Source organism: Eufriesea mexicana, unplaced genomic scaffold, assembly GCF_001483705.2.
Source record: "Eufriesea mexicana isolate 0111107269 unplaced genomic scaffold, ASM148370v2 scaffold278, whole genome shotgun sequence".
Taxonomy (NCBI): domain Eukaryota; kingdom Metazoa; phylum Arthropoda; class Insecta; order Hymenoptera; family Apidae; genus Eufriesea; species Eufriesea mexicana.
Window position 1 is genome coordinate 396,647 of NW_016908433.1, and position 21,568 is coordinate 418,214.

The 21,568-nt window shown below is 38.6% G+C and overlaps 1 protein-coding gene across 1 annotated transcript in view; it reads right to left on the bottom strand.

Annotated features, from left to right (window-relative positions):
- Positions 1-21,568, bottom strand: part of LOC108555700 (RNA pseudouridylate synthase domain-containing protein 2) — a 144,729-nt gene that overhangs the window by 69,465 nt on the left and 53,696 nt on the right. The window contains exon 5 of the mRNA XM_017911481.1: positions 3,532-3,754. Coding sequence (XP_017766970.1) covers positions 3,532-3,754 — 223 coding nt within the window. The remainder of the gene's footprint in view (positions 1-3,531; positions 3,755-21,568) is intronic.

Below are 21,568 nucleotides of genomic sequence, written 5' to 3' on the forward strand. Positions count from 1 at the left end.
TATATTATTTTGTAATAATATAGTAATTTATCATTCTCTATAATAATAATAATTTAATTTCTAATTTGATAAGAGGAAACCCGTTCTCAACTTCTTTTCTGAAAATTTGGTGCGAATCGGCCAGTGTTGCTTTTCGAAACGGCACCAAAAGTACGATCCGAAGTACATCGATCTTTCGATGCTCGAGAAAAGTATCTTTCTTATCTCCGTAAATCTCGCAGAAACGCATCATTATCGTTTTCGTTATCGCGGACTATTCAGATGAGAGCAGAATAACGAGGGGATACTATTAAAAGGGATTCATTAAGGGATGCATAATATCGCGTAAGAGATAAAAAAAAAAAAAGACGTGCAAGTTGCATTGGAGGAGAAATCTCGTAGCATAGGAAAATAGTGCTCGTTAAGCCATTCAATTTTCCCTCTTCACTCGGGAAAGAGCTTTAGTTCGTCCCAGTTTACAGAATCGGCCTGTACAATCGTCGTGTTTCCAACGACGAGTAACATAAATTACTTCAACCAGGAATTTCTATTTCCTCCTTTTTTAATATCTCCTCTCTCTCTCTCACTCTCTCACTCACTCTTCTCGTCTCTCGTTTCAACAGAGATCTAACGATAGTCATAATATTCGTCACAAATACATACATGCAATGATACCACGAATGATCTATACATATAAAGGCCAAGTTCCTATGAGGTGGAAAAAAGGGATTTCCAAAAGTGGACAATGCACCCAAATTTTTCCGATTTACGACGCTACTGCGGGAATATCTCGTCGTAAAATGTCGGAAGAAACGAATCGACACGCGATTTTTCTTTTCCGCGATACTAGCGCCAGAGATAAATTTCTCCGTTTGATGTATTAAAACTGCAATCGAGCTGTGACATTTGTAATGACGGCTCCTCGATGTTATCCCTATCTTTCCAATGAATATTTGCCAGAATGATCAAATTCCGATTGGGTAAACGAGGTAATCGAGTTGACGAGAGACTTGTTTATTAGCGTGATGTTTCGACAGCGGTGTATTATTATTCTTGACGAGGAGATCGCTGCTGGTTGATAATAGGCGTCTTTAGTATTCAGCGAGTGTTCGTGAGTGACTATAATCATCTTCAGCATGCAGTGAACAGTCTACGTCGAGGGACTGTAGAGTTGATTTTAATACACTGCCAGAACCCGATATTGGGTGACTATAATTGCCTTTAGTGTACGGTGAATACTCGACGTTGGGTGACTATAATTACCTTTAGTATACGGTGAACGTTCGATGTTTTATGACTACAATTGGTCTTTAGTATACGGTGAACACTGGACGATGGGTGACTATAATTGCCTTTAGTATACAGTGAGTACTCGACGTTGCGTGACTATAACTGCCTTTAGTATACGATGAACACTCGACGTTGAGTGACTATAATCATCTGTAGTTTACAGTGAACATTCCATGTTTTATGAGTATAATTGGTCTTTAGTATACTGTGAACACTGGATGATGGGTGACTATAATTGCCTTTAGTATACAGTGACTACTCGAGGTTGGATGACTATAATTACCTTAGTATACGGTGAACATTCGATGTTTTATGACTACAATTGGTCTTTAGTATACAGTGAACACTGGACGATGGGTGACTATAATTGCCTTTAGTATACAGTGAGTACTCGACGTTGCGTGACTATAACTGCCTTTAGTATACGATGAACACTCGACGTTGAGTGACTATAATCATCTGTAGTTTACAGTGAACATTCCATGTTTTATGAGTATAATTGGTCTTTAGTATACTGTGAACACTGGATGATGGGTGACTATAATTGCCTTTAGTATACAGTGACTACTCGAGGTTGGATGACTATAATTGCCTTTAGTATACGGTGAACACTCGACGTTGGGTAAGTATATTTGTTTTTAGTCTTCAGTGAACATTCGATGTTCTATGACTATAATTGGTCTTTAATCTACGGTGAATACTCGACATTGCGTGACTATAATTCTCCGTAGTTTACAGTGAACATTCCATGTTTTATGACCATAATTGCCGTTTGTATACGATGAACACTCGACGTTGTGTGACTATAAATGTCTTTAGTCTACAGTGAACATTCGATGTTCCATAACTATAATTAGTCTTTACTCTTCGGCGAATACTCGACATTGCGTGACTATAATTGTCTTCAGTACACAGCGAGGATTCTATGTTCACAGTTCCATTTACATTACCCTGAATACTCGACTCCAATTTGTAGTCACTTTTACAATACTACTAGCACTCAACGTATGGTGACTATATAATCCACTCGTAGTGTAAGTCTTCTAAACATTTCACGTCAGCTGACTATAGTCACCTCTGGCATAGAGGAAATACTCGATGTTGAATAACTATAGTCACATTTACGATACAGGAAGCACACGATGCTAATTACCTATAGTCGTGACTGGTATTTACGTGAAAAACCACGTTCATTAATGGCACAAGAGATACAGTAAGACAGCCCGGTATAATTTCTCCGTTTCGAAGGGCCGACGAAGGGTTTCCGGATCGGACTCTCCCATTCGTTCAGAACGGAATATTAGCCGGACCGCACGAGCGTTCGGTAAATTTGACGAGGACGAATCCGCTTACGAGCCACGGTCAGCTCTTTCGTCCGAGTTTCCCTCTCCGTCCGCCCTCCTCGTCCGCCCTTTCCGCCATTTTTCTCATCTCGAGGAAAACAAACCGGAAGACGAAGAGCGACTCCGATCGAGTACAATCGAAAATAAATCTTTCCCCGGAGTGACACCGATCGATAGGTCCCACGGATCAGTCTTGTCAATGGAATACAGAGAAATTTCGTTTACTAAAAGTGCTGAGATAATCGATCGCCATTTTCAGATCGCGTGTGGACTTTATTTTCCCGCGACTATAAGTGAAATACTTATTCCAATTTGCGTATTACCATTATGCGCGTTATTAACACGTTGAGTGCGGCGCCGATTTTGCTATACTTTCCGCTCAGGCGGCAGCGAGTGAGCACTTGATGCCGAGCACTCGAGTATACCGAAAAGTATGAGCAGAAGATTACTTTGTTTCACTTTGTCGTTTGGACTGTGAGAATGGTACAGCCAATGCACAAATATACAAATTATAAACAGAAGATAATGAGGTGAGGAATGCCAGAAAGGCAAAAAGGCGATCACCAAGAAACGATCAGTCAGGAAAAGCCACGGAAGTGTAAAGATTTACTTTAGCAGAGGGAATTAAATTTTTACAATATATTAATTGTCATTGATAATTTAACCCTTGACAATGCCAGTCTTATGTTGATCAAGCGAAAAGTTCGCTGTCAGTCCCTAGAATCCACACCGTCCAAACGAAAAGTCTACTGTCAGTTCCTAGGGACAAGTTGATCAAGCGAAAAGTTCGCTGTCAGTCCCTAGAATCCACACCGTCCAAACGAAAAGTTTACTGTCAGTTCCTAGGGACTGACGTAGCACTCAACGTGTTAATACGATGATCTGCTTGTGCAAAGTAAGGAAGAGGAGAGTTTCTTACCTATGGACGACGTTGGCCAGCAGATCGTTGTGCCGTAATCTGTAATCGACGTCCACCTTCTGATAGTTGACAGTCAGGGTGCCAGCACGGATGCAACGCTCGTACTCCTCCGCCGGATGTGCCCGGAACTCCCTGGCGAACACCTCGAGGATCTTCTCGCCCACCCATCTCCCTTTCGTGAACGTGGTGAAGGTGAAGTAGTATGGGTACACTTTCCGGAGCCCTGTGAAGCCAAAAAATAACCAAAATGTCCAATTAAATCACCGTACTTGGAAATCCACTGTAGCATAACGATTTCAGTGTCAGTCGAGCATGAGCCAGACATACGGATATATATATACATGTAATCCTAGGTTGTTGGCGGTGCAACAGCTCGGCTAGAATTATCGCGAATTTTGCGTGACTGATGACTGATGTATGTTCATGTTACTATTTGAAGGATTGATTTCAATGAAATTATTATCAGGAGAAAATTTCATAATATACTGGGAATATATAAGAGACCAATTGACCACTAATCCTCTCTTATTTATGTAAAAACATTACCTCAACACGATATTAGTCGAAAATGTCAATAAAATTGAATTTTTATTCATATTATATAAATAAATTTTTTATATCATAAAACCATATAAATATTTTTTTAATTAGTTGTACAGTAATCATAGAAGCAGAGCAATTATCAATGTAACTCTAGCCTTTTGAATACCAGATTGGACACTTGGTGCCTCTAAGAAACAAATTAAAATTTTCTAAAATTAATTATATAGTAATGACGGATGCAGAGATTGATTAAATTCTCTAAAATTAATTATACAGTAATGACAGGTGCAGAGTAATTGTCACTGTAACTCTAGTCTTTGGGTGTCAAATTGGACACTGTGTGATTCCAGTAGTGTAATTAAAATTCTCTAGAATTAATTTTATAGTAATAATGGGTGCAGAGTAATTATCACTGTAACTCTAGCCTTTTGAATATCAGATTGGACACATGGCGCCTCTAATAGGCGAATTAAAATTTTCTAAAATTAATTGTACAGTAATAATAGAAGCAGAGCAATTATCAATGAAATTCTAGGACACTTGGTGCCTCTAATAAACGAATTAAAATTTTCTAAAATTAATTTTATAGTAATAACGAAAGCATAGAAATTGTCATTGTAACTCTAGCCTTTCAAATACCAGATTGGACACTTGGTGCCTCTAATATACGAATTAAAATTTCCTAAAATTAATTTTATAGTAATAACGGAAGCATAGCAATTATCACTCTAATTATACTCTTTTGGGTCTCAGATTGGACACTCTAACCCTCTAACAGCATGATTAAAATTTTCTAAAATTAATTTTATAGCAATAAAGGATGCAGGGCAATGGTCACTATAATTCTAGTCTTTTGGGTCTCAGACAGTACACTTAGTGCCTCTAATACACAAATTAAAATTTTCTGAAATTAATTTGACAGCAATGGCTGAAAAATTCATCCTAGATAAAATAATATAGAGATTCACAAGAGACCAATTGTCACTAGAACCCTAGTTTTCCAGTTATCGCGTCTACCACCTCTCCAATCCTCCATTACTGGCGAATAACACAAAATAAATTTATGTTATGTTATATTTACAACACAGAGAGCGTGAAAATTCATTGGAAAATTCCCCCACAAAGGATTCCTCCACTCGGCGTAAAAATATGATACGAATGTCATCGCAACGAAACGTCACAAGAGGGGCCCATTACTATATCAGTCACACACCGACACAAAACACGAAAATCAAAATGCACTATTCGACCTAACCCACGGAATAGGCGACTATTTTCATACTAGAATCGAGGGAACTTGGAAGGAAAATTGGCTCGGAGACGAAGCGTGGAATTATGATATCGCGGGTTATATAACGGGTGGCTAATTAACCGCGTGCTATGTGCCGCTACGTTCGGCCGGACAAATAAAACTGCCCCGGGCGACAGACGATTCGGTGATAAGCCCGCGGATAATCGTATGCAAAGGTATTCTATTTGGAAACAATTTTATGCCGGCTGATTCAAGCCCGCGGTCGTAACTAGCCTGCGATACACGGAGCCTTACATCCTGATTAATCGATCGTTCATTAATTCATCGTCGCGGCTGCATTACCATTCGACACACCTCTTTACCATGATCAAACGATCGTTCACCTTCTCCGACAACGATAAATCACGTCCTTTCAGCCGTGTATTCGAATCAACGACCTCGCCATGCAAATCCGAACCCGGTCAGAAATAAACCATCCTGCTCCCTGAGACCAGCCATCCGTGAGATCCTCGATGATTCCGTGATGATCCACCGATTTCAGGTCGGTATGTAATGCATTATTTCGAAATTGCCATCTATTTGATAAGACGACGTAGTTACTTAAGGAGTTTTTAATAGAACGGCGAGATATAGGTCTCAGATGGCGCTAGTGTTCTTAGGTTATGACGCTGAGTAAATGTATTAACGAATTCCTCGGAGATACTCGATGATTCCGTGATGATCCACCGATTTTAGGTTGATATGTAATGCATTATTTCGAAATTGCGATCTATTTGATAAGATATCAAAGTTACTTAAGGAGTTTTTAATACAACAACGAGATATAGGTCTCAGATGGCGCTAGTGTTCTAAGATTTTAACACTGAGTAAATATATTAACGAATTCCTCAGAAATACTCGATGATTCCGTGATGATTCACCGATTTCTGATTGATCTACCATTCGATCACGTTGTCTTTTTTTTTTTTTTTTGGAACGATTGGAGACATGGATAGAAGATCTCAAGGTGCTGGAAGATGTTGCGTTTGATGATGGATCTATGGATCTGTAGTAGATCTTGGTGATCTTGGTGATCTTTTTTGGAAGAAAGAGTTCATCCCTGCTTTCATTTTCTCGAGTCTATTTTAAATATTTGTAATTTGTCATTGGGTGTGTGACTTCGTAGATAGGATTGTCGATTAGGTTGACGAGTGTATGTAGATAACTATAATAGAATGGTCAGCTATGTTTCTGGTTTCTGAAGTGGTATGTAATGTTGTAATGTTGTTGGTATGTAATGCATTGTTTCGAAATTGCGATCTATTTGATAAGAGATCGAAGTTATTCAATGAGTTTTTAATAGAACGGCGAGATATGGGTCTCAGATGGCGCTAGTGTTCTTAGGTTATGACGCTGAGTAAATATATTAACGAATTCCTCGCTTTCTCCGCTCTCACTTTCCAAAGTTCTTCCAGGAATTGATCCTACTTGGAGCTAGATATCAGTAGAGTGATATTGCACACTGTTGGGTAGAGGAGGACTGCTATGTTGGAAAGAATTTATGAAGCAACCGGGGAGCCATAGACGACCTCGGAAACACGAACAATACACGAGTGACTATTTAGTTGCTCGTTTTTGGTCCCCTGTCTAGCTGACAGCGTGTAATAGCTGTAAGGTAGCAGTAACCCTCTTCTCGTCAAGCAAAAACGTAAGATCCCTAAGAAGGTAGAAGTCTCTCTCAGTTCTAGAGTGTTTACTCTGATGGTCAATTGCAACAGTGTGGTGGAAAAACCCTAGTGATATTTGGAACAACGCTTTAATCCGCTGTGTGACAATTTTTGTATTAGGGGATTCTCAATTTATCGTACAAAAGTAAATATAGAGACTAAATTAAGTTCCTAGTTTAAGTTACTAGGCTAATACTAGATTCTTGAGTTTTATTAACTTCAAGTATTTTTGTAAAAATAGTTTTCATCGTTTCAACAGGTGGAAGTTAGTAAAGATATAGTATATTTTCTTGAAATATATAGTACATACATGTCCTTTCACATTTTTCTCCTAAACTAAAGTTAGATACACGAATACCCTAGATAAACTCAATTGAATTGAAAGCAAATTTTCCAGAATTAAATCTCAGTGCAAGTTCCTCATTCTCATGCGAATTCTAACACTGATGCCTAGTAACAAATTCAAACTAGATACAGAAATACCCCAGAAACATCCAAACGAATTCAAAGCAAACGTTTCAAAATTAAATCCTAGTACAACTTCTCGGTTCTCAAATGAATGCCAACACTGATGCCTAGTAACAAATTAAAACTAGGTACACAAATACCCCAGACACGCAGAAACCAATTAAAACAAAATATTTTCTCAAAACTGAATGCTTCAAAATTAAATCCCAGAGTAGGTACTCGATTTTTCACAGGAATTTCAACACTGATGTCTAGTAACAAATTAAAACTAGGTACATAAGTACCCCAGATACAGCCAATCGATTAAAATCAAATATTGTCCGAAAAGAGAATGTTTCAAAATTATATCCCAGCACAGGTACCGGATTCTCACGCGAGAATATGAAAGAAAGAGAAACAGCTGGCAGCAAGCGTGCACAACAGGTGCAACGTGCGGCAGCACGTGCGGCACCAGAGCTAAAGTCCCTATAGCCACGGCTGGCGTTTACGTAAGCGGAGCCAGAGGCGTTCCAACGCCCGCGTTGGTCCCGTTATTATTACCTTTAAATAGTGGCGCGATTGTTTCGTAATTAATTACGAATTGGCACGGTGGCCAGGCGCGGTGGTGGCCGGTATACGAAAATAAAGCCCGGCCGGGATCGCGCCAATCGCGTAAATCACGATAAAGTCCGGACAGCCGGCCATGATTATACTCCGCGTCCCGGGACAGAGACGCGATGACACTTCACCTGATGGAAACGCCTCGAGCGTTCTCGTCGCCTGTCCATCCTCTTGGCCCCGCTTCAAAATCGAACCTCTGGATATCCAAGGATTACGTGTCTCGCCGGCCAGACGGCTGAAGCCTCGCGAGAGTCCACCGAGACCATGTGTCCCACTAGGGGAGAATCCACCCTCGGAGGGTGGGGTAGTTTAGGGTATAATATTTTTACGGGTAGAAAACACGGCTTTGCCAGACTTTTTGCCTAGGTTGTTATATTTGTTCTATTTCCTTTTTCATTCATCTTTGGTAAGATGGATGTGGATATTAGAATTGGGATAGTTACCCTTCTTTTTCTGGGGGGGAAATAAAACACGACTTTTTGGAGAATTTGATCGCGACAATTATAGTTGTTTGACTTTCTTATTCATCTTTGCCTAAGATGAGTCTGGATATTAAGATTGGGATAATTCTGGATATATCTATTTTCGTGGAGGTAAAACCACGGGTCTTCGAGAATTTGGATACGATAGTGAGATTTTGTGCTTTCTCCTTTCTTATTCATCTTTACGCTCAGATAGGCCTGGATATTATCCTAGAATTGGGACAGCTCTGAACATATTTTTTTTAGAGGACAGAACACGGTTCTTCGAGAGTTTGAGTTTGGTCACAATAGTGTAGGGGGTTGTTCTCTACCCCCATATGGTTGTGGTTAAGGTATCCTCGTTGTGGCGGTGGTGCTAGAAGGGATGAGAGGAGGAAAGGGATGCGCGTTTGTGATCCTGGGCCTGCTAGTGGACTCGTCAGATAGGCAGGCCTTCCCTCAGACGTGGATACTATTGCAAAGTCTGGAAGTTATATATATACGAAGCGGAGGTCCCCCGAGTACTTGCGAGAAAGTCCTCGGGCCTCGGATCCACCTAGCGGCGAGGATGAGAACTATTGTCGCTGCAACAGTTACTTTCCTTCTGTTTCTTTCTTATTCATCCTACGCAGAGAGGCGTTTAAATATTAGGAAATCGTGATTACTCGTGGTAATCTGGCCTTCTTCAGCCGAGTGTCATCCTTGTGGGTTTGCTGGATCCAAGAGATGCGTTTAATTATAACGTAATGGACTTTCTCTTTGGATCAAAGGGAATATACTTAGTGATAAAATAATAAAAATAAGGAAGATGCTACTTCTTGCCTTTTTGAGAGCCGACGTTAAGAGAATATCAGATCAAAGAGAACATGTTTAATTATAAAATAATAATAGTAACGAGAGCTGTATCGTTCTCTTTCTCTCCCCAGCTGAGAGTCCTTAATCTTGCAAGATTGTTAGATCAAAGGGAATATATATTTAACGAGAGGATAACAAAAATAGTCGGGATAGTGTTATTTTAAATAGATTTGCCAAAGAACGAAGCCAATGAGAGTATAATTAACGCGAAAATAATTCTTCCTCTTTTCTTTTCGCTCGGGAATTGTAAATTCCGCGAGAACGTCAGGCCGAGGGAAATCTATTTAATGGTAAAATAGCAAGAACAACGAGAACACTTTCGCCGTACTCTCGCGCTGCACTCTCCATCCTTGGATCTCGATTCTTAACTCTTCTCCTTCGAGTTTCAGTTCTTCCTCTTAACTCCGATTCTTAACTTTCCTCTCTAAACTCTGGATTCTTACTTTTAACTCTGCTCCTTAACTCTTCTCCCTCTATTCCGAATTCCTGGTCTTAACTCTCTTCCCTAACTGGCTCGAGCAACGCATCTCCTCGATCATGTATCCTCGCAATTTCCAGGATTACTTCTCTACTCGTCTATTTCCTTTATCCTCTACGATCATTCTAAAAGACAATGAATCTACGAGATACGCGAATTAAAATCACGATGTAATTTATAAATAGGGTTCATAGAAAATTGGAGGAAAAATTACGAATGTCCCTCAGTCACCCTATTTTTAATTTAAAAATATATTACTACGTGTTTCAGAAAATAGAGAATATACAAAAATTCGTGGTACTCGAATTATTTCATTTGTAAACTGTTATCATTGATCGTAAATATAAATTGCACAATTTTCATGAAATTGTAATAAAAATATCGAATATTTCCTACTCGAGGCTCCTTTTTTAATGGCATTTTAAGCATTTGTTACAACGTGACAGTAAAATTACGAATGTCCCCCAGTCACCCTATTTTTAATTTAAAAATATATTAATACGTGTTTCAGAAAATAGAGAATATACAAAAATTCATGGTAATCGAATTATTTCATTTGTAAACTGTTATCATTGATCGTAAATATAAATTGCACAATTTTCATGAAATTGTAATAAAAATATCGAATATTTCCTACTCGAGGCTCCTTTTTTAATGACACTATAAGTATTCGTTACAACGCGACAGTAAAATTACGAATGTCCCCCAGTCACCCTATTTTTAATTTAAAAATATATTAATAAGTGTTTCAGAAAATAGAGAATATACAAAAATTCGTGGTAATCGAATTATTTCATTTGTAAATTGTTATCATTGATCGTAAATATAAATTGCACAATTTTCATAAAATTGTAATAAAAATATCGAATATTTCCTATTCGAGGCTCCTTTTTTAATGGCATTTTAAGCATTCGTTACAACGCGGCAGAAAATATGCGAAAATTCGTGGTACTCGGATTATTTCGTTTCTAAACTGTTGTTATTAATCGTGAATATAAATTCCACAATTTTCATAAAATTGTAATAAAAATATCGAATATTTCCTATTCGATGCTCCCTTTTTTAATGACATTTTAAGCATTCGTTACGACGCGGTATGTCGCGCGATATGCAAATTTCATCGGATTCAACTGCGGATTACCGTATTAATATTATCGTTGTTTATCATCGTTTAATCGTACGAACGAACAACAATAAATTTATGAACGATTATGCACACCGTGTTATAACTGCGCCCGTAGCGAATTAGTCGCTCCTCCACCATAGAATGCATTTATAACCCGGCGTTTTGGATGAATTAACGAAAACCACAGATGGGATTCAACGGTTTTAAATAATCTCCCGATGATGCTGGAAAATAGCAGGAAATCGTTAGAATTATTTCAACGTGCCTCGATTTTTCGCTCGGCGATAATTTTAGAAAGAAGATCCTCGATAGGGACCATGTAGCTTTATAATAGATCCAATAACGAATTTTTGGAACAGCGTGGAAATATTTATAAATCGATCTATAAAAATAAATTCGGAGTAATAGATTAATGAACAACTCCCATCTCTGATTAGTAAAAATTTGCGGATTAGAAATTAAAAAATTCTTTCAATAGAATTTTACTATATTTCAAATATTTAATATAATTTTTTCATAAATTTCCCATTCGTGGAAAATAATTTTTGTCTTTCTTGCGTGAAAAATTACACACTTTTCACGATAAAATAGAAAAAGGAACATGAAAATGTCTTCACTTTTAAGAAAGATATATTAATTTTAATAGACATCTTAAAAATCGTATATTCTTCGAAATATTTTTTAAATATTTTACCCAAAACAAAAACGCTATAGCAAATTTTTTTAAATTATTAAATTCTCGACTCACGTTAATACAAGGAAAAAAGGAAAAAATCGCATATATCGCCGCAAAAGAGTGATCGCAGATGAAACGAATCTTTTCCACGGCCTCGTAAAGGAGATGAAAGAAGGAAGGAAGGATTCCGTTTCATTAGAGGACGTAAACGAAATTACGCGCGCCCCTCGTTCCGTTTGAAAAGCGCGCGGTTTTGTATCCGCCGCGGCGCGGCGCTCGGGTCGGCGCGAAAATTAATCCGCCGCTTCAAACGACCTCTCTTGATAACGCGTCGTTCGTGGCCCGACGCCCGCCATTCGTAACACACAATTTCCGCCGTGCTGATTTCCGGCGAGAAAAAAAGGACGAAAGAAACAGGCCAGCGCGTTGATTAACATCCCGTTCAATCGAGTCAAAGGATGTGCCCCTGCTCGCTATTTACCACACCCCCTCCACTTTTCTTTTATTTCGCCGTCTATTTGGACACCTTTGAAACCTGGAGGAAGCCTGTTCTCCACCTGCAAATTACTATTTCGAATAGCAGCCTTTCGCTGTTTTATATTTTGAAAACGCGATGCGATTTCCGATCCTCTATCTTCCACTGCGACTACTTTTTCGTTCGATGCACCCTCTAGAAATTTGCGCAACTGACGTACCCCTTGTACGAATACGCGAAGGTTTAAATATATCTAGTAATTATTGTATTAAATAATAAGTATTTTTTACTTTAGAAATAACCGTGTTAAAATTGAGAATAAGAAATGGTAAATAAGCAATTAGTATTCCACTATAACCTCAAATTTTGTTATCGGTAATAAATATGGGTAAAGATTTGAAAATTGTAATTTTTAGTTCACCAAAGATCGGGCGAATTTCTGAGATGTAAGTTTTAGACGGCAAGAAACACGTAAGACTATGGCCATAAAATGGACACCTTTAAGCGTTCCATTAACTACGAGGGCCCGTCCGAGGCGAGGTTACAAAGAGACACCGGAGACGGTGGTCCGACTCCATTCTCGCAATTAAAATGATTTTAATTAAACAGCCGGAAGCCGTTCGATCGGCTCGTCGAATCGGAACAAGCGGCAAGAAAGAGTGGCGGATAAAAGCGAAGGGCTTTTCCTATTCACGGAGAAAAAGATTACCCTGCAATTTACGGAGCTGCTTCAAGAGGGCGTGTCATCGACGCGAGACCCTGTCCCATCCCGCGTTCTCCATTGGCCAAGAAAAACCGAGTCTTCCCTTAGAACGAGATGCTCTGATTAATTGCAACTCGGTTGATTAACGACCACCGTCCGCGAATCGTCAAACACGTACTATACATTGTACACGTGGCACGATAAATATCAAACTAGGCTACCATGCGAGCATATTTCACAGAAATTTCAAAAGAATTCGAATAAAACGCGTTTCAATTTATTTTAACGAATAACGAAGACTATATGCAAGGAAAATATAGCAAGGAAAACATATTCAGATCATCTCAGTAAATTAAAAAATAATTCAACGGCAGAAACGATGCTTACAGTACGTTTATCGGAGCTACGGGTCGTGGTGGCGCTAGTGAGTTCCGCGCGCAGTCCTGTTAAGTCCGACGCGGGCACCGAATATCGCGACACTTTTAATCAAATTTTAATCAAATTTTAATCAAACCTTCACAATTTAAGAATCTCTAATTACGAAGCATATTTCAAAGGAATTTTAAAATAAATTTAAAAGTATAGAATACTATTTTCTCACTGCAAAACACATTTCGAATTTTCTAAAATCGAGCAAATTTTTAATACACGAATAAATTCACAGATTTAAAAATATTTGGAGATTATCATATTTTATTTTCTGACATTTTCTTCAAAGTACTCGAGGATGATGAAGAAGGCTGACAATCGAGATTGAAGGATCCCAGGACAAGACAGCGGGGTTCCCAAGGAATCTGTTACCCCGCAGACGAGGATCAAACGGGTTACAAGGGGTGTTGAGGGGGTGAGAACAACGAAGGTCGTAGAAACATCGGAAAAATCGAGGAAAAAGAGGAATTCCCGGATTCCAGGGGTTAATCGTCCGCGGAATTGCTGCGATCCGCGCGATCAGGAATTACTCGTGGAAATCAATCGGCTTCTTTCAACCGATTCAATCGGATCGCACGGTGGATTAAGCGGAGATCCTAACCAGGAATTTGGGAGGGAAAACCGGACGCGAGTGGTTGGAAAAACTGCTCGAAGACGACGGCTTGATTTACAATTTTCTTGGATTTATTTTACAAAAACCTTCCAAATTAAAATTTGATTTCTGTATAAATTTTCGAACCATAGCCAATATTTCAAAATTGATTACACTATAGCAAGTACTATAAAAATATCATCAAATTGTCAAATAATTTTAGATGCAGTGTCTCGTATTGGAAAATTTTATCTTAAAGAAGAATAATCAAGATGATCTCTGTCATTTTTCGATCTCAGAATGTTCCTTTTAACACCGTCGCACCTCGCAATTTCCACGTCGAACCGGAAGTCATGCTGAATCCCACAGGAACCAGGGAAGAACGTCAGCGTGGACAAAGGGGAAGCTGATCCGTGCTGCAAAGAGGGCGCCACAGAACTTCGCAACCCGAGACTACGGGACCGGAACACAGCTGAAACTCCCCGAGACTTCCGTCGATGCAACAATACCTCCTCACTATTTGCGAATAAATCGTACAGCAACGAACCTTTATTAATCCCTAGGCTACTGTGGACGCCCATAGGCGCTTGGAAATTTTGCGTTTGTGACACGGAGGGCGCCCATAGGCGTTTGGAAATTTTGCGTTTGTGACACAGAGGGCGCCCATAGACTCTTAGAAATTTTGCGTTTGTGACACGGAGGGCGCCCATAGACTTTAGAAATTTTGCGTTTGTGACACGGAGGGCGCCCATAGACTCTTAGAAATTTTGCGTTTGTGACACGGAGGGCGCCCATAGACTTTAGAAATTTTGCGTTTGTGACACGGAGGGCGCCCATAGGCGTTTGGAAATTTTGCGTTTGTGACACGGAGGGCGCCCATAGGCTCTTAGAAATTTTGCGTTTGTAAAACGGAGGGCGCCCATAGACGCTTGGAAATTTTGCGTTTGTGACACGGAGGGCTCCCATAGGCGTTTGGAAATTTTGCGTTTGTGACACGGAGGGCTCCCATAGACGTTTGGAAATTTTACGTTTGTGACACGGGGGCGCCCATAGGCGCTTGGAAATTTTGCGTTTGTGACACGGGGGGAGGGGCCTACAGGCGTTTGGCGTAGTTTGGCTTTCTGACACGGAGGGCGCTTGTTTTCACAACAATGGCGCACATCGTAACTCAATTCCTGCCATATGGTACGGCCGTTGCGTATCAAAATCTGCCGTAGTCAAGGGGTTAAGCAACCCTATTATTATAAATTTAACAATCGACATACTAAGATAATAAACAATTCCATACTATAATTCGCTCTCTCAGATATTCGATTTACTGTGAAACTCGAAACTCACAAATATTCCAATCACACGTATTCACAATTATATTTTACCATATCTCGATCACAAACCCAAACCCACCAATTCCACCAATTCCAGGATGATAATACCCAATATTAATCACCACGTTTTACGATCCTATCTATCGTTCAGTCTTCCGAAAAATTGCTTACTGGCACGTGGTTTTCGGTCAAGGGAACCGGCGGGGGGAAAAAATGGAAAAGACACTTCTGTCAGGGGAGGAGAGAGGGAAGAAAGGGAAAAGAAAGGAAGCGCAGAGAGCGGGAGCAAGAGTCTCGAAGGGTAGGAGAGGATCGCGTGGAAATCGTGCTCGATTCCCGTGTTAAGAAGCATCCACGCGGCCGCCCTCGACGAAATAAAGAGACCTGGCCCGGTGGTGAGGGCGAGGGAAAGATGGAAAAGAAGAAAGAGTAGCTTTAGCGGGGCCAGAACACTCCAGCACGGGGATCTGGATTACGCGGCGAGCGTGAAACGTGCCAAGAGGCGCGAAAGCGTCGACACCGGGGTTGGAAAAGGGGATTCCGAAGCTCCTTCTGCCGGAGATCGTCGTCGACGATGAGGAAGGCGGAAGGTTCGTCGTCGGAAGCGGAGGAAAAGTGGGATAGAGAAGAGATCGTCGAGGAGACAATGCATCGTACTCCATTGCGACGCGAGTTTAAGCCTCCTCTTGCTCTTCTCGGGCTGCGACTACCGAACAACTGGCGAAGTTTCCGGCCGACGAGGGAAACGCTCCTCGACATCCGGCTGCAGGCCTCGCCGTTTCCAGCTCGAAGGCCTTCGCGAAATTCATTAGAGGATGTCGGGGTAAAGGAAATCTCTTTGATGGGAAAATAGGGAACGTAACCGGTTTGCCCGTGGTTTTCCATTGCTATGTCACTCCTCTGCCTCGAGTTTGAAAAGTCTCACTTTGAAAATTTTTTTCAGGGGAACTATGTGATATTTTAACAAGAGGCTTTCGTCGTTTTGTTTATTCATGTTCTGAGATTACCTACAATTTTTTTGAATACGAAATATTGAAAATTGTGAGAATTATAGAAGCAAATATACGACAGGAAGTTTCGCAGAAACTACCCCTTCGCCGCCGTTTAAACATTTATTATAAAATTTAATTTAATATTTTAATTTATAAAATTTATTTAAATTGATAATAAGATGGTAGAAGAAAGGAGAATACATTCGCTATACTTCTGTAATGAATTTCTACCCTCGATTCTGCCTCTATTTTGAGTTTTCGATCTTAAGAGGATCTTTTATACTTCCAGGCCAAAAAGGGCCATTTATGAGAATTTTTTTCAGGGGAACTGTGTGATATTTTAACACGAGGCTTTCGTCGTTTTGTTTATTCATGTTCTGAGATTACCTACAATTTTTTTGAATCCAAAATATAGAAAATTGTAAGAATCATAGAAGCATACGTATGATAGGAAGTTTCGCAGAAACTACCCCTTTTCATCGTCGTTTGAAAATTTATTAAAAAATGGAAGGTTAAGGTTTAAATTAATAATAAAATGGTAGAAGAAAGGAGAACACTTTCGCTATACTCCTGTATTGAATTTCCACCCCCGATTCTGCCTCTATTTCAAGTCCTCGCTCTTAAGAGGATCATTTATACTTCCAGGCCAAAAAGGGGGGCATCTTTGAGAATTTTTTTCAGAGAAACTATAATCCTTCTCAACACGAGGCTTTCAATGTCTCGTTTCTTAATACTTCATAATTACTGTCAATTTTTTTCAGCATAAAATACCGGAAATTATAGGAATTATGAAACGATGCCTACGATTACTCGCAGAAACCACCCCTTCGTCGTTAGAAGTTCAACGTCCTTCGCGAAATTCTTTACAGCGTTCTATCCACCTTTGCAACTGTCCTATTATCAAAACTGTTACCAATCTGCGGGATCTGGACCACCCTGTCCTCTCCCTTCGACGTTCAGTGCTGGAAGATATATCTCGCGTTTGGGAGATCGGTGTTTTATGGGCCAGCTGAATTTACAGACCGTTTGTACACCATTTCTGGAGTGTTCTATTCGCAGAATTGCTCTGTGGGGGTTTGGCCATCGAGTCTGCGGGGGATAAACGCTCGAGTTGCGTCGAAGTTTGATGGATATTTCGGTAGCCTATGATTTCAGGACGGTGTGTCTCTAATTACAGGTGCAACTAGAGATCGGTTGTACACGTGAGACGTTCAAAGCAACTCCGTTCCCCATATTTCCTAAAACACTTTAGCAAAGAAATAACACGGTGTCTTAATTTCTATTTAATCCTTCTTCATGACACGAGATGACTTTCGCAATCGATAACTGACGTGGAGAATTTTCATTCTCGCATGATATAACATTCGTTTGCAACGTGCTTTATTTTTCTTTCTTTATTTCTTGAGCAGCAGTATCCATAAATTTCCTTAAATTTAATAAACTATTACATATTAAATAAGTTAGTGAATTATATATTACATATTACATAAATTAAAATTGCTAATGCTTTCCTGGAAAATTTCAGCGAAATTTCAACCCCTTTAACCCTTATAAGATACAAATATGAAATATTGTTATAATGTAATGCAAAATAGATGTAAAATATGCGAGTGTGAGAGAGCTTGAATGAGTGAAACTCATTGATACTATAATTGTAAAATGTGTGATACAAATAAGACGTAAATTTAATCACTTGCGCTATCAATAAACTTATGGTTGCAGTGCCGTGCACTACAGTATAACACACTGTAAGGTGTCACATTGACACTGCGAGATACTGCATCGATTCTGAAATATTTCCAAGATATAGATGACACTATGCAACACCGTGCACTCTGGAACTGTAGTTCCAGAAATGAACGATCTGGTTGTCAGCTAACGTGCAGCCCACGTCGTTTTAATTTCTGCGATAAATGCCTGTCGACGTGGTGTACACGTCGTTGGCAATTTTGGAACAAAAGCATCTCAACGTGTCTAGCACGTCTTTCTAGCGCAAGTGGTTAATAGCGAATAATAGTGATTAAAAGTGAGAGAATGAGCGAGAGAAGAAACTCCTAGAAAGAGTGCACCAATTTTATTATTTTAAATAGTTTATTACTTCAATAATTTAATTTAAATATATATCGTGAGTTGCTCGTTTAAAAAGGTCTAATATATTATTATCCATTCTATTCACAGGATATTCGGATATAATAATGATTAGAAATTAGAATTAGATTATGTAATATTATAATATCAATTGGAAATACGTCGGACAAAGACGAAAATTCGTCACTCCGAGTCAGGACGTATGACGTATGTCTATCGGCCATGTACAATGGATTGTATTGACGTATGGAACACGTCTACAGGCCTGGAGGGATTAACTCCACCAATGAGTTAATAACAGAACTACCAAACAAGTGCAAAACAGCGAATTTAAATATTTCGTGACAAAATCGAAATTGTATCTCGATATATCTCGCTCAACCCTCAACATACTGCAGAGAATGGTGGGTGTTAAATAATATATAAAACTATTTATTAACCATAAAATAATATACAATGTACGGTGATGGTAAAGACTACGAATGTAGATAGATATATCAACTAAACTTTTACAAGTATAACTAATAACACAATTATAACTAACAACTTCTTTCTTCACAACTCTCTTCTAATAACTCTACTACGAACTCTAACATACTACATACTACACCATACCACGACATACTACATACTGCCTACTCACGCCCTTGCATCCCTATTTAAAACCATACATTCTATCCTCTTTCATACCTATTCTCACGTAGCCCAAACACTCAAACGCATTCCTAGAGACACTCTTCACTTTCATCCGATACATTCATAAACATCCCGTCCACACGATCCTAGCGCACGGTCATTCGTCCTTTCGCACACACTCTAGATAACATGCTCGACCCACTCATCCTGCGATACCACAATACGTATTAGATTATTCGGAAAATAATTTTTCCCGTAATATTTTTACCAAAAAGCAGTAGTCGTATCTTACAAAATAAGAATGAAAATTGTATCGAACTTTGACGTGTAATTTTCTATGCATTTATCTCATTAAGAAGCTATTTGAATCACAAATTGAATCGTTTATCGCTTACACTGATTATAGCAATTTTGATTATTGCTCTAATATTATATTTTTAAATGCAGTGGAATGAAAAAATTGCTCGTGTCATAATCAACGAGATATATATAATTAAATATAATGACAGGGTAATTAGGATTATGTAAATAACCCGAGTTGCGTAAATATGTCATAGCTTAATGATTAGTATTATTCATTATATAATTCATTAAAACGTGTTAATACTGGGTGTCTCGAAATTCACGCAAGAAATAGTTTCGATAGAAAACACAGGTTTTTAATTAAAAATTGAAAATATTGTTGAACAATGAAGATGTGTTATACTTTTATGTAGCACTCCATTTTTGGCAACCCTGAACTGTCAACTGTTACGCTGTCATTCCTTTTTCGTTGGCAACACTTTATCGCGCAAATGGCGCAAAATTCAAATTTTGCGTGAATTTTGGGGCACTCTATATTAGTGCCCTGTGTTAAAAAATTGGAATATTATTTATTATAAAATATACTACTTAATAAGCAACCTAATTCCATTCCACCAATGGCATCCCATTCTACCAATCACAGATTTACAGTGCTTCCAAAAATTATTATACATTATATAATGCATCGTAATAGTAATATCTAAAATCCTAATTCAATTTTATCCATTCTACCAATCACAGATTTACAGTGCTTCCAAAAATTATTATACATTATATAATGCATCGTAATAGTAATATCTAAAATCCTAATTCAATTTTATAAATTTTTTAGAAATTTTCCAATTTCCACAAAGACACTGCAACCCTTATGTAACTATAGTGCGTTCTTCCACATTGTCTGTAAATTCCAACGCGTAATCTACTACACTCGACCAAACAGACACGTAGATCCAGCCTCATCTGGTCCACCAGCGAGTTCGTGGCAGCAGGTACCAGCTGCAGCTGGTTTCCATGAAAATTCGCCGTGACACCGGAGACCTACAGGCTGTTCCCCGTAATTGCACCGTATCCACCGATTTAAGCCCCGTTTGTACTCATCGACGATCCGAGCACGAGCCGAGTGAAATAGCAATGTTTCCTTAACTCGTTCGAATTTCAAATGTGCAATCAACGACGATTTTTAGATGAATTGGATTTACAAATATTTCCAGGAGCGCTACAAATTTAATATTTCAGGGATTTATTAGGAAGGATACAAATGAAGAAAGGTCTAAGGGTTCATGCACCTGTGTCATATGTTGATTATACTATTCAACGAATTTTAACTCTTTCACCTAATCTCTAATATCCAATAGATTCTGGTGGAGTTTATTTTCCTGAACACGTAATCGAAGGTATGGAAATATATTACAGACACATACATATTATGGAAATTTATTCTGTGCAGGTGCGAATGAAATTTTGGTTTATAAAACATGCATGAATTATAAAATTTATTATTAATAATAAATTAATATTGTTAATAACAAATTGCTCATAACAAATTTATAATAAAAATGGGAAAATTAATAAATTATAGGCTAACACTTGAATTTAGAATGTACTTTTATTAGAATATACCGATAATTTGTAAAAAGTTTATAAATTATTGTTCCAAGTGTAAATAACAAATTGCATACAATGTAAATTTATTTAAAAATGTGAAAAAGTTAATAAATTATTAGCTATTACTCGAACTTGGAACGTATTTGTGCTAAAATGTATCGGTAATTTGCAAAAGGTTTATAAATTATTACATCGATTGTTAATAACAAATTAATATTGATAATAACAAATTGTTCGCGATGTAAATTTATAGTAAAAGTGAAAAAATTAATAAATTATTGGTTATGAGAGCGGAAAATTAATAATTAATAAAATCCGAGAAATTCGAAAATTTCCAATTGGGGTGGGGGTTCGGCCGATCGGCGGCTATATAAAGGGCGACGCGACGCAGCATACCTCATTTGCCGGTTTGGCATCGCGAGTGTAACATCTAAATTTTTCCGTGTGCGGGAACGGGAGGGGGTCCGAGTGAGGTTGGGGTTGGTCCCCCCACCCACACCCCACTCCCTTAAACTATTTACTAATCATTTTATTGTTGTTTTCAGATTTTAATTTCATTTCTTTTCAGGAATTAATTATTTTTTATTTTTTCAGGTTTTAATTATTTTTTTTTTTATTTCAGATGTTATTTCTCCTATATATATTTGGACATTCGAATATTTCGTATAATATTCGAATGTTTCGTCGTTGGTTTTTTTATGTCTCATCGTTGGATACTTTGTAT